Here is a 13,442-nt window from a genome sequence, read left to right on the forward strand (position 1 = left end):
CATCCTGAACCCCTCCTTCGCTCCCTTCATCAAACCATATACCCATCCTATGCCTCAGGACCACGACCCGCCTTCGCGGCCCCTGCTGCCGGTGACCGACTCCCCCAATATCGGCCTGCACTACTCGCTCGCGCTGCAGTTCATGGGCATCGACCTCCTGCTTATCCAGACTAATAGCACCGCCGACTCCCGCGACCTGGCGCCGCTTCCAGCGATCTTTGCTGCCACTGGTACTGAGACCGACGCTGCTAATTTGAACCTCAACCCTTGTATTTCCAATACCGCTCGCCTGGTGCTGCTGATGCTGCATAACGATGTGTTTTCTCGTGCTCATACGTTTCTGACGAAACCGCTGAGTTACGGGTCTCTGGCCAGTGCTAAGCCTAAACCAGCCACTGGGTTTAGTCAACAGCTTCAGGTGATGAATATTCCTGAGACACTGGAGGCTCCCACCGTGGAAAGTGTCGAGAAACGGCTCCGTATCCTTGATCAGGATCTCCACCTGATTATGAACCAGTTTAATCTGGCACTCGCTACATTGACTAAAGCCGCTATCAGTTTTGTTGACTGCCTCAAAAAGTTCGTCAGTGAGACCCCATCTCACCGGTCAAACCCCGTTAACTGTTATAACAACAACCACGTGCGCCGCATCGTCAAACTCTACCTTAACTTCTACGATAACTTACTCGCCGACGATGTGTTCCTTCTGGTTAAGCTCATGTTGGTGAAGAACTTCAATGAGTTCTGTCTGGTGCTTGATAACCGCTTCCAAGTACTGGGTAACGGTCTTCTGATTAAACCGAGAAACTATGCCGTGGGCAATCTGGTATCGCTGTTCCCTCGCCAAGCGTTATTATCACGAATCGTCAGACGTATGGCTACGACTCCTACCAATGTTAAAGAGCAAAATGGGGCATTTATTGCTCCTATCTCCCGTGGGGTTTCGCCTGAATTCCGCGTGCTCTGCTTACATTTCGGCTACCCGCTGCCGCTGGACTACCACCGCAAACAGGCCCAGTCAATCGGCAACATGTACGACGATATCCACGTGGTGGTGACGAAAAACCACATCGAAGCCGCCTCTCTGGGCATCGACGTGGCGCTGGGGATGGAAAAGCTTCTGATAAGACTGCAACCGCAACCGCAACTGCAACCGAAGCCGATGCAGTTTAAGCTTCCCTTCCGCACTCCGCTGGATCCAAAAGCCCCACCTATGGGACTCTCGTTGTCTACTGAGGCGCTGACACGAACCCTGGGTACTGTTGGTGGCTACATATACCCTATCATTGACTTGACCAAGCAAGCTCACGTGGCTCAGTACGCCAACTGTAAGTTTGCCATATCTTGTGGCCATGTGTGTCTTGAGCCTGGTGATAGCGCTACCAGCCCCACTGACTACGCGCACGTACTGCTGCCGTCACTGGTGCTTATTGGCATGTACAAGAATGCCCTTACTGCTCAGTACTCGAAAGCGGTGTCGGGGTCCCAGCCTAATCGGGAAGCAGCGGTGGCCTACAGCCTGGCGCTCCACCAGCTTGAAGAGCTTTTCCCGGTGAAGAAAGTGAAGTCAAAGAAACCAGAGGCACCGAGAAACTTGCCTCGTAACCGGTTTGGTCAAATTATTTGGGGCGAACGGACATTGATCCCCGCTATTCGGGGATCCACCAACGATAAGGGTAAACTGCCCAAACGTCTCCTGGACTTGGCCATCATCAAAGTGAATAAGAAGCTCACCTGCCATAACTACCTTGGTGATGATATCGCGTTTAACGAGTTTGACCCGGCGCTTATGTTTGAAAACTTATACGTGCGAGCCGTTGTCAATTTAACTCGTACCAACGATAAGCTTGATCTTTCCATTGACGACGTTGATGACGAAATCGATGAGCTCCACGAAGGCTTGCTGGTATTCAAGTACGGGCTGACCACCAAGTATACCCGGGGTACGCTTAACGGCATTCGTATGGTGTACTGGCTTGACGGGGCGATCCAATCGCTGGAGTTTGTGGTCAACGCTTACGAAGCGAACCTGGCGTTTGCCGCAGGCGGCGACTCCGGGGCGTGGATCTTCACTAAGCTTGAAGACATGAACCCCGAGCGGAAAGGGCTCGGTGTAGTGGGGATGCTACACTCGTTTGACGGTGAGTTCAAGCAGTTTGGGTTGTTTTCGCCGATGAAGGAGATTTTGGAACGGTTGGAGGAAGTGACCAGTATTTCGTGGGCAGTGGTGGGGGTGCCCAATAAGCACGATACCAATGTTGACGNGCCGATGAAGGAGATTTTGGAACGGTTGGAGGAAGTGACCAGTATTTCGTGGGCAGTGGTGGGGGTGCCCAATAAGCACGATACCAATGTTGACGATGAGCAGTCCACCGATGATGAGTACGTTGACCGCTACGGCGACGACTCCATCACTATAGACAGTGCCTTAGACTAGATTGTAATACAAATGAATACCCCTTTGGCTTAATGTAACTGAGCGTCAGCTTGCCATATTGGAGTGATTGCGACTTCAGCTTTCTCCAAAACAGTCGGAAAATCATACCATTATTATGTGATTGGCAAATTCTAACTAACACGCGAATTATTTAAGTCTATTGGGCGCAAAACTTGGCATTTATGGCATTTGGTACCTATCACTCCATAGAGCGCAAGTCCTCATAGAAAAATAAGGCACTGTGGCCGAGTGGTCTAAGGCGGCAGACTCAAGCTTATCATAGCTTCTCAACTGGGAGGTTGGGGTTTCTGTTATCGTAAGATGCGCGTGTTCGAATCACGTCGGTGTCATTTCTTTTTCCAATTGTTTCACTTTGATTTAATTTATTTTTATTCATTCTATTTCATCAATTGTCTAATCAAATTACATTCATTCGCGATTATATACAGACATTTAGGCCAACACTTCGTCCACCACCTTTTCCAAGATCGCCAACCCATCGTCAATCAAATCATTAGGAATGTTAAGCGCCGGCACAATCCGCACCACGTTCATCCCGGCACTGATCAACAACAACCCGTGGTCGCGGCACTTGTTGACGATTTGCGAGATGTCGACCAGGTCGGCAAATTGCAACCCAGTCAACAAACCGCGGCCCTTGACGGCGATGATGGCCTCGGGGTGCTTCTTGGCAATCACTTCTAACCCACGAGCGAACTTGTCGCCCTTGTACACCACTTGTTCGAGAAATTCAGGGTTGGAGACCTGGTCGATTACATAGGAGCCCACCTTAGCAGCCAAGGGGTTACCGCCATAAGTGGTACCGTGGTCACCCACACTAAGAGCTTTTTCAACCTTTTCCAGCACCATCACGGCACCAATGGGGAACCCATTACCAAGGGCTTTAGCCATAGTCAAAATATCAGGGTGGGCTTCAGGAGTGTAGCAGTGAGCCCAAAGCTTACCCAGGCGGCCCAAACCACACTGAATTTCGTCGTAGATGAGGATGACGTCGTTTTCGTCACACAATTTGCGCAATTCCACGAGGAACTCTTCGGCAATGGGAGTAACACCACCTTCACCCTGGATGGGCTCAATAATCACGGCACAGGTCTTATCCTTCAGAATCACTTGTTTCACCAGCTCGATATCGTTAGGGTTAGCCACGTGGACACCTGGGATAAGCGGCGAGAACGGTTTCTGGTACTTGGGGTTGGGAGTCACCGACAACGCCCCCATGGTTCTCCCGTGGAACGAGTTTTCAAAGGTGATGATCTCGTGCTTCTCCGGCAGCTGTTGGGTGCCATATTTACGAGCAAACTTGAGCGCCGCCTCGTTAGCTTCGGTACCGGAGTTACAAAGGAATACACGCTGAGCGTCCTTCATCCCGCCCAGCGATTGAGTATGGGTGACTAACTTGTTAGCCAACTCCCCGGCAGGCATGTTGTAGTACAAATTCAGGCACTGCATCAACGTCCCGGCCTGTTCCAGGATGATCTTGGTGATTTCAGGGTTGGAGTGGCCCAAGCCAGTGACGGCGATCCCCAGCATGAAATCGATGTAGCGGCGGTCCTCCAAGTCGTAGAGAAGCGAGCCCTTGCCGTGAGTGATCATGAGGTTGGGGCGGGCGTAGGTGGTGACGGTATAAGGCTTGGAGATGGTGTTAACGTACTGACCGGTGGGGGAGTCAGCGGTGGCGTCGGGGTGAGCCTGGAGGGCTTTGGCCGACACTGAGAGCATCCGCCGACCCACTAGCAGTTTCGCCAGGTGCTTGAATGACGCCAGGAGCATGGTGTGTGTGGTTTTTGTGGAGGGAGCACACCGATATATGTTCGCAGCCAATTAGGCGGTGAGGAGCCGCGCGATGACTCAGGGCGCTACGCTAAAGGGAAAATATCCCCGAGAGGAAGGAGGTATGGGGGAAATGGGAGGTGTTCTGGTTTTTTAAAAATAATGCTGTGGTCACGGTGATACTCTTGAAGCGATTTGACGTGTGGCGCAGGTGTCAGCGATGGGCACTTGGTGTATCAGAGATATTCTGCTCCTACAAGTTGAATACGGTGAGATATCTGGCACGCAGTGTCATGATTTGACTAATTGATCCAGTTTTTTTCAACTAAATTGATATAATCAGATTGAGTCATACTCATTGAGTCACATTGCTCAACACGCTACCCGTAAACTGAAGACTGACGACTCACTCTCAACGTGCTACTCTTTAGTCACTAGATATCAATTCATGCTGGGTTGCGTCGATGGAGACAGGTGGCTGTCGTTGGCGACCACTCATATGGCGAAGAGAGTCGTCATTCGTGTACCGGGCGAAGCTACGACTGCTTCGTTCACCATTGGCCAATTGAAAGCTCATGATAAGGTAGAAAGACGATGTGGGTTTGTTTCGGGTTGTAGCCTAGATACTTGTCAAAGATTCATACAGGCTATAGTCTCATCAATACATGAGGCGGTAAAAGCTTCTTCTGTACGTCCAGTTGGAATCATACCTGATCTATGGCTATTGAAGTTGCTAGCGTGTCTATTCAAGTAGACTCTGCTTCTCAATGGCTTCGAAAACAGTTCCCTTCCAGAGAAGTTTACAAATGTTAGCGTTCAAATTAATCAATTATATTGTAAATTATATGACTATCATAGCTATGAACCTACACAAGTATTCATACATGCTACAACCCAGACTCCGAACCTACAAAATTCCTGGGAAGGGAGACCCATCAACCCCCCTTACCAGTCCAAACATGGCCAGTGACAGTCGATGGAGTGCCATCAGTTTTCGCGCGAGGTCCAAGCATACGCTACTAGCATACGCTTGCTGGCCGACCAGGGCTAAGCTGTCGTTGCGGATACAATCAGACGGGAAGTCTTGCCTACCGCCCATAGGGGATGTGTATGAAGGTGCACTATCTCCCCCGCCTACGGGATGGTCATGGAGTGTTACTGGTTGCAGCGTGACAGAACACGAGTCAAGTCCAGCGAGCAGTCGGCTCAGCCGCCAATCCTTCAAAGTTTTTGGTGGCTGGAGGCGACACAATAATATCAGCAAATCAGCACACAGCGAGCAACAAGTAGTAGCATTAGCAGCATGCACTAGCATCAGCAAATAGTAGCGTCAGCAGAAGCGTTAGTCAGTATCGGGTACCATGTATGTAGGTCACAGTCCCGGTTGATGGCAGACCAGAGTGGGTTTCAGCTCATAGAGGAGGTCGCCAGGAAATTTAGATGATGCAAAAGAAGAGCGAGCAGCCGCCTTCTTATATCGCTCAGGCAAGGATTTCCTGGATATAGCGCCCCCCTAAAGTTGGGTGCGTTCTTTGTTCCGACTTGTCCCGTCTAAGGTTGACGGCGCAGAGCGTTCCCCGCATTCCTCTGTCGAACCAGCTGGAGAATCTTTGCAATGACAAAGCTAGCTGCGACACTTGACTATGATGTCTAGTACAACTCAAAGGGGATTACATTTAAGCAAAGAGTTCATGGCACGGTCAAAGTTAACGGCTCACAATCTTCAAGTGGACGATGCGGTCACGTGAACCTCTCATAATCCCGCGGTTAGATTTCCTATTTGAGAACAGGTAGCATCTCCAAGTTGAGCTGACGTGGTTGAGACCAAAACCTTTTACAAAGAGCAACTACATTTTCGCCTGGTTTCAACAAAATCTTCCCGCATATTATTGTTCATCACCTGAAGTTAGACTGGTAAAAGTTTAAGCAAGTCAACGTAAAAATCGGTATCTAAAAGAATTTACATAAGATTGACGTATAGAAAAAAAAAACTTATTCTTTTTTTTTTTTTGCGAAATTCTTACTGACTGTCCTGAGTTCATGGCGTCGTTTGTTTCATTTAGTGAGTATTGAAACTGACCTGTGATGATTGCAGAAGCGAAAAGAGAGGTGTAACACTTCGTCTAGGTTTATTTGCGGGTGCATCGTGCGAGAGAGTTGCGAGTTTGGGATCATCTGAGGTTTTCGGCTCGTTGTTCTCAGCACCATTGTAGTCTGTAAGCTTGTCTGTTTGGTTTGACAGGTTTTCTGAGAGCTAACACCATTCTTGACATACATATGAAGCCTGCAACCTTTAAGCCTGCACACAAAAGTTTTATGTGCATGCACTATGAAGAACTCTACCAAAGTTCTTCCGTGAGGTAAATGACGCCTTAGAGAGAAACAAACAACACCACTGTAATTTTTAGTATTCAAATAGTACAGAACACCACAATTGAGAATCGTTTGAAGTTTTTGTATATTCTCCAAAAATATTTGAAATAGTGATATAAAATCAGGAAAAGTCGAGAAAATTAATCCGTTTACTTAATAATTAATGTTGGCATTGGAAGTATAGTTGCTGTGAATTTGGGTGAGTTGACATCAAAATTGGCGTCTCCATGTGAGTTTACAGGTCGACAAAAAAACTTTTTTTTTCTGCAGATTTTTTTTCGGACGACTTCGAGGTTGTGGCGTAGTCTGTTACATCCAATAAGCATTGGAATTAACCTGCGATGTTTGTAGAAGTGATAGGATAGGTTTAACACCTCGTCTATTATGATGTTTGTATGCAGGTGCATCAACCAATATGCGAGACAAAACAAGTTGAGCTGTACGATGCACTTACAGGATGGCTAGCCTATTTTAACAGCCATCGTTGTAATATGGGAACATGTCTATATGGTTTGAAGTGTTTAGGTAGGTTCTACCACAGTTGCTGACTCTTATATCACACTTTCAAGTTTGGGGTTCTGCACACAAGCACTGCATGTGCATATCATTCATGATTTTTCCACGATCTTTTTTTTCACCTATATTGAATCCGAAACCAAAACAAATTACACCACTGTGATTTATACGGTGCAAATACTACTTATAACAGCAAATGGGATTTTTCTGAATTTCTTCAAGAAAATCTTCAAAATGTGATATAAAATCAGGAAACATTGGTACACACTTCTAATCAGCTACATAATATTATTTGACGCCAGAAATATAGTAGATAAATATCTGGGCAAGTTAACGTTCGATTTGACGTAGTTTCAACTATGGCACCCTACTTTCCCTACCTGTATGCAGTACTCATAATACTCATGGCACTAATTGTATATCTTGAGGAGATCTAAAATGTTACCACTACTATAACTTTAATAAGCTATACTATTAGCTGCGAGACTTCTTTGGACTCAACTGGGAAAGTGGCATACTTACTACGCTTTTAAGAGCGTTCTCAAATGAATCCTGCATGTAGTGAAGGAATCCTCAAATCGATCTTTTGCTATCAACAGAACAGATTAAGTGAGTTCCGAATCCAAATCTATGAACGGCACAGCTCAAATATATGTATAATAGCAATCAGAAGATCTCTGGAGAGAAAAAAAAAATTTGGAAAAAAAACTTGAAATAAAAATTTGAAATAATTTTTTTGACGAGCGGCGCAGTATGCAGGAACAAAAAATTAAGAACGAAATCTTAGACGAGTGGCGCGTGTTAATATATGCAGGATGTAACCGGCTCAGCTGGCAAAGCTGCACAGTCAACTCGAAACCCTTGACACTTCATGTTTCATCCATCTTAAACGTTATCACCAAAAGTGCAATCTCAATTCAGAATCGGTATCTGGACTAAATGCCTGCGTACCATCATCAGGTGGGAATTGTCCTGTACCAAGGTGAGACTTATTATCTTTCTCGCAAGTGGTTTACAAAATACATAAGAGATCATGGCTAGTCGTAAAACTGTTTTCAATTCGGTAAGACTGCAAGATACTACTATTCAGCTATCAGAGAATGTTTCAAGATAATGTAATCATCATCGAGCTACATGCCGTACAATCTTACTTCTTCAATTGTAGTGGCAACTTTGTTGCACATCCATGAGCAGTGCTTGTCTTGAAAAAAAAAAAAAAAACTTTAAAAACAAATTTGAAATTTTGACGAGGAGCGCGGAAGACATCATTGGAGGATGGCTACGGAAGCGGTGCCTAGTCGGTGTGCTGCCTTCAGAGGTGGGTGGAATCTGGGAGAATATAGAAAATGCAAAACCAAGATGTTATAGCCCCAATCGACTTACAGATAGTCTTTACTTAATCGTCGTCATTCATGTCTATTTACACGTACTTATGATCGAAGTCACTCCGATTGATCTTGGCCTGGTCGCACATTTCTCGGAAGATGCCGCCGCGTTCGAACAAGTTAAGCGGGGTGTCAAACTCGGCCACCTGCCCCCGGTCCATCACCAAAATGCGGTCATACTCAAGCACCGTCTTGAGCCGGTGAGCAATGCACAAGATGGTGCAGTCGGCAAATTCGGTGCGGATGGTCTGCTGGGTTTTGTGGTCGGTGTCGTAGTCAACCAGCGACGTCGCCTCGTCCATGATCAAAACCTTGGTGTTACGGATGAGGGCACGGGCAAACGCTAAGAGCTGACGCTCACCAAGCGAGAAGTTGGCCCCGTCTTCCTCGACGGTAGCGTCCAAGTGGAACTTGGGGCGCTCGTAGTCGTCCCCGCGAGACGCGTGGGGCCCAGTAGCTTCAGCAATGTCGTCAGCGGTGACCAAGTGCGCCCTGCGCAACGCCTGCCACATGGTGTCGTCGTCGATCTCGTCAAACGGGTCTAAGTTGTGCCGGATGGTGCCTTCAAAGAGCACGGGGTCCTGGGGAATAATCAGAAGCCGCAGGCGCAAAGTGTGGAGCCCCACCAGCGAGATGTCCAAGCCATCGATGCTGATGGTGCCCAGCTCAAGTCCGACGAGCCGGTACAACGCCGCCATGATCGACGACTTGCCTGCCCCGGTACGGCCACAGATACCAACTTTTTCACCTCCTTTAACTGAGATAGTCAAATCGTTGAGGACTCTGGGCAAGTTAGGACGATAGCGCAACCCTACTTGAGCGAAATCGATGGCGCCGTGAGTGGGCCACTCTTCAACGGGAGGGTCTTCCGGCAAGTGCTGAGCTTTTTCTTGGTCGAGGTGGAGAGCGTAGTACTCAATCCGTTCGGCCAGATTAAACTCGTTTTCCACCTGGGCGTACAACCGAGTCACGTCCAGCAACATCCGCAGCAAGTTTTGCGAGTAGGTCAACAACAACCCTGCCAGGGCTGCGCTGACTTTGAACACACGGAACACACAAAGCATCGCCACTAAGAACAGCACAAGGGCACCAAAGATATTGAGTAAGGTCTCGATCCACCGCTGGCCGCCAATGACCAAGAAAGTCGCCTCGTTCATGTCGTTGATGAATTTGCGGTTCATGTCTTTGAACCGCTCCTGGTGGCGGTAGTTAGCGATCGTCGCCAGCCCGGAGAGCACCTCGGTGAAGTTGCTGTAGACAAACAGCCGCAGCAACGCCTCGAGTCGCTTGACTTCGCGGAGAGTGGCAAGGTAGTAATTGCAGGCACACACAAGCACAATCAAAGCTGCCGGCACCACAAGCGCCACCCAGGGGATGTAGACAATGCACAACACCACGACACCGATGAGGCGGGCAAACTGGAGGGCAAGCATACGCAAGTTTTCTGAAATCTCGTTATCCAAAGCGTCGGTATCCTTAGTGAACCGGTTGATCATTCGCCCGAGGGGAGTGACGTCGATGTAGGCCATCGGGGTATGAATTACTCGTTCCAACGCCTTCAAGTGGAGGCGACGCAGGGCAATCACCACGAGCCGCACGAGCAACATGAACGCCGCAATCAAGAAGATCACGTACAAGATGTTGAACATGACATACAACCCGATGTAGAACCCGTCCAGGCGCTCAGGCCACTTTTTCAGCACCCAGAACAGCAACCACGTATTGGTAAAGATCTCGCAAAAAGTGGCAAGAGCAAGCGTGGTGGCGAAGCAGATGAACCACCCCACCACCGTCAATTTGCCGGCACCGTGCTTGATGTACTGGTAGTAAACATCTAGCGAAATCTGGTTAACGGCCACTTCTTCACGTTCGATGATTTTCCCCTTGGCAGCGTCCTTACCGGCGTAGACGTCGATGTAGTCCGATTCAGAGCCCGGGACCAGGATCAGCTCGATGACGGTATCACCCTTAGGAGGTTTAGGTGCTGTGAGAGCAGGATCAGCGGGGTCGTCGTCGTCGTCGTCAAGTTCGTCGGGTAACAGCACGTGAGCGTAGAGCTTTTCGAACCCGGAATTACGCTGTTTAAGCTCCAGCTCGGTTCCGACATCAATGGTGCCGTCACCGTTAAGGAAAATGACTCGGTCAGCAGCAGAGATGAGCCCTAACTGGTGGGTTGCGAGCACACGCGTCTTATCCTTCATAAGGCCCATAAAGCACTGGTCAACAATGTGGCGTCCGACACGAGCGTCGACGGCCAGAAGCACGTCGTCCATCAACAAGATCTCAGGGTTAGCGTAGATCAGACGTGCCAAGTTCAACCGCGCCTTCTGGCCACCGGAAAGAGTGATACCACGCTCGCCAACTTCGGTTAAATCGCCCCCGGGTAAAATGGCAAGGTCGGCTTGAAGCAGACAGGCGTAGATCACTTGGTCGTACCACGTGCGGTCGAAGGGGAGGCCAAATATGATATTCTCGCGGATGGTGGCGTTCTGGGCCCACGGCTGGCCGCAGAAGAGGAGGTTGCCGTTGATGGTGATTGTACCGCCGGTGGCGGTCATGTGACCAGAAATAGCGTCGAGAAGCGAGGTTTTACCCAGGCCGATGGCACCGGCAATGATGATGAACTCTCCCTTAGATACGGTGAGATTGATATCGCGGAGGCCCGGGAATGTGGTACCGGGAGTCTTCTCCTTAACGTCATCAGAAGAAGAAGAGGTATCTTCGGCTTCTTTCTCCGAGTTCTGGTGCTTGCGCTGCCACCAGTGCTTCTTGTCCTGTTTCTTCTTCGCCTTTTCCTTTTTCTTATTTTCCTCTTCGTCCTCGGCTTCTTCCGGGTCAAACTCTTCCCACTTGAACAGGGCGTCAGTAAGCTCAATCGCCACCGCCAGCTCCTTGTCTTCGATCACATGGTAGCCTGGATACGGGTCGATATCTTCGGCAGCGAAAAGCGCCCCGATCCGCTGGTAGCCGGCAAGCATATCGGTAAACGTCAGCATGATCACGGGGATGAAAAACACAAACAATGTAATGATTTCAAACGACGAAACCAGCGAGAACATATCGGCAGGCAGTCTTGTGTCGCGCTCGAGCCCGTACAACACCAAAAACGCCACCATCAGCGTGATACTGGGGAGCGTCATCGCCACCCCGGTGACGATATTACGGGTGCGCTGCATTTTCAACACGACGTCGACTTCCCGCGTACGCACGTCGACGAGTTTTTTGAGAAACGAGCCTTCCCAGGCGTAGAACTTGATCATCTTGAGACTGCTAAGCACCTGTTTCGTCAACGTCACTCGTTCGTCGGTGATCTTCAGCCCCTGCGCCCGGAGCTTAATCAACTGCGCCATCGGCACCCCGCACACTATGAGCAACACCAAAAACACGGCGATCCCCACCATCAGGGAGCCACCAATATTGATGACTAAAATGACAATGGAGACACCAATGGGGATGGGCATCATCGTCCCCATGGGGACAAACATCCACCCGAATTCGATCCGCAGCAAGTCCGTCAGCATCAACAGCGTCATCTTGGCGTCGCTGAAGCGGTGCTTTGAGTGTGGCGACAAGCGCATCAGCTTCTCCAAGATCGCCTGGGTTAAAACGGACTTGCACTTAGTGCCGACGTTCATCGCCCGGAAGAAATACTGGTCAAACGTGAACGCCGTGATTAGAAGTAAAGCAAACAGACACACGGCGTAGCCGACGCCCTCGCCCAGCAGGGCGCTGAGCCCGTACGCCTTTTTCAGGACGAATTCGATGAGCTGCTTCAGCACTAAGGGGGACACCAGCATCGCCAGAAACGCGATAAACAAGTTGAAAAGCGCCCAAAAGAGCTCGCGTTTAAACGTCTCAATAAGCACGAGACAGACCTGCCATTTGTTGACGACAAACGTCGAGTTATCGGGGTGTTCTTGCTCCCATTTTTGGCGCCATTGTGGCAAGTGGCGCTCCCAGAGCGCCTGGAAGCGGGCGCCGTACGCCTCGACGGTCATCGGCGGCGTCAACTTGTACAAGTCGCGCAGGGTGATGGTGCGCCGGTAGCCGACGTTCATGATCGGCACCATCCACCAGAAGGTGAGCTTGGACGGCCACCACAGCGTCTGGTAGGGGAACGGTTTGCGGTCGCTGTCGTCGGGGATGGGCACGGGCTTGTTGCGGAACGCCCACAGGAGGAGGCGTCGCTGGGGCACGTACTCGTCGGCGCCTAGTTCAGGCTCGGCGGCGCCCATGGCGATATTGGATAGGGTATAGTGGCGCTAGTTGCGGTCGTCCTCATCTAGATATAGGGTGCGGCTAGAAAGGGCGCGTATGGCACAAAAGCGCTTAGTCAGCTCTGAAGTAAGCTCCTTTGGCGCGGGGGCGGGGTGCGAGCTTAGATAAGCTCGTTTGGCGCGCGGCGGCCACTGCGGCGGTCACTGATAGCGGCGCCATCCGTCAGCACGGCGAAGACTAGGATTAAGAGCTATTTCCACCGTGAATGATGCCCTAAACACAGTAGTTCATTTGGCTGCTGATGCACGTACGTCGGCCCGGCCAAGGCTCCGATTGGCTCTCTAACAGGAGAAAGATGCGCTCGCAGGCGCTGTCGCAGGCGCCAGGCGCTCGCTGTGGCTGCTGCTGCGCACGCATAAAGCGGCAGCCGTAGCGTCTCAGGGCATGATTGTTCTCAGACACTAGCGACATATGGAAATTTTGCCACCAAAACGAGATTAGTAATTCACAAAACCGCCTCTATTTCATTGGATTAAGAGGACTGTAACTTCCAGAATAGTCAAGTTCCCTCACTGGTGGCTACTACAAGCTGCTAATAGTGTATACTCTCCAAGAGTACAGTAAAACATCACCAACCTATTTTTGTAAAGGGTGACGATGACTCATCTTCTTGTGATACTTTAATTCACGCAGGTTCAACTTTTCTCGTAATGACGGAGCCC

General features: G+C 49.7%; 3 protein-coding genes across 3 annotated transcripts; 1 reads left to right on the forward strand and 2 right to left on the reverse strand. All coding sequences in view use genetic code 12, as the record gives it.

The window, feature by feature from the left end:
* Positions 1–49: 49 nt before the first annotated feature.
* On the forward strand, positions 50–2,437 carry SSY5 (Ssy5p; the record flags this gene model as incomplete). The annotated part of the gene is made up of 1 exon (XM_034155372.1): positions 50–2,437. One exon carries the CDS (start codon positions 50–52, stop codon positions 2,435–2,437), a length of 2,388 nt encoding a protein of 795 aa, XP_034012545.1.
* Positions 2,438–2,890: 453 nt separating this feature from the next.
* Positions 2,891–4,228, reverse strand: DIURU_002694 (aspartate aminotransferase family protein; the record flags this gene model as incomplete). Its single annotated transcript, XM_034155373.1, has 1 exon — positions 2,891–4,228. One exon carries the CDS (start codon positions 4,226–4,228, stop codon positions 2,891–2,893), a length of 1,338 nt encoding a protein of 445 aa, XP_034012546.1.
* A 4,309-nt stretch (positions 4,229–8,537) lies between these two features.
* DIURU_002695 (uncharacterized protein) lies at positions 8,538–12,737 on the reverse strand (the record flags this gene model as incomplete). The annotated part of the gene is made up of 1 exon (XM_034155374.1): positions 8,538–12,737. The coding sequence occupies one exon, from the start codon at positions 12,735–12,737 to the stop codon at positions 8,538–8,540; it is 4,200 nt and encodes a 1,399-aa protein (XP_034012547.1).
* Positions 12,738–13,442: the final 705 nt, after the last annotated feature.

Source organism: Diutina rugosa (genome assembly GCF_008704595.1).
Source record: "Diutina rugosa strain CBS 613 chromosome Unknown scaffold12_size278768, whole genome shotgun sequence".
Classification (NCBI taxonomy): domain Eukaryota; kingdom Fungi; phylum Ascomycota; class Pichiomycetes; order Serinales; family Debaryomycetaceae; genus Diutina; species Diutina rugosa.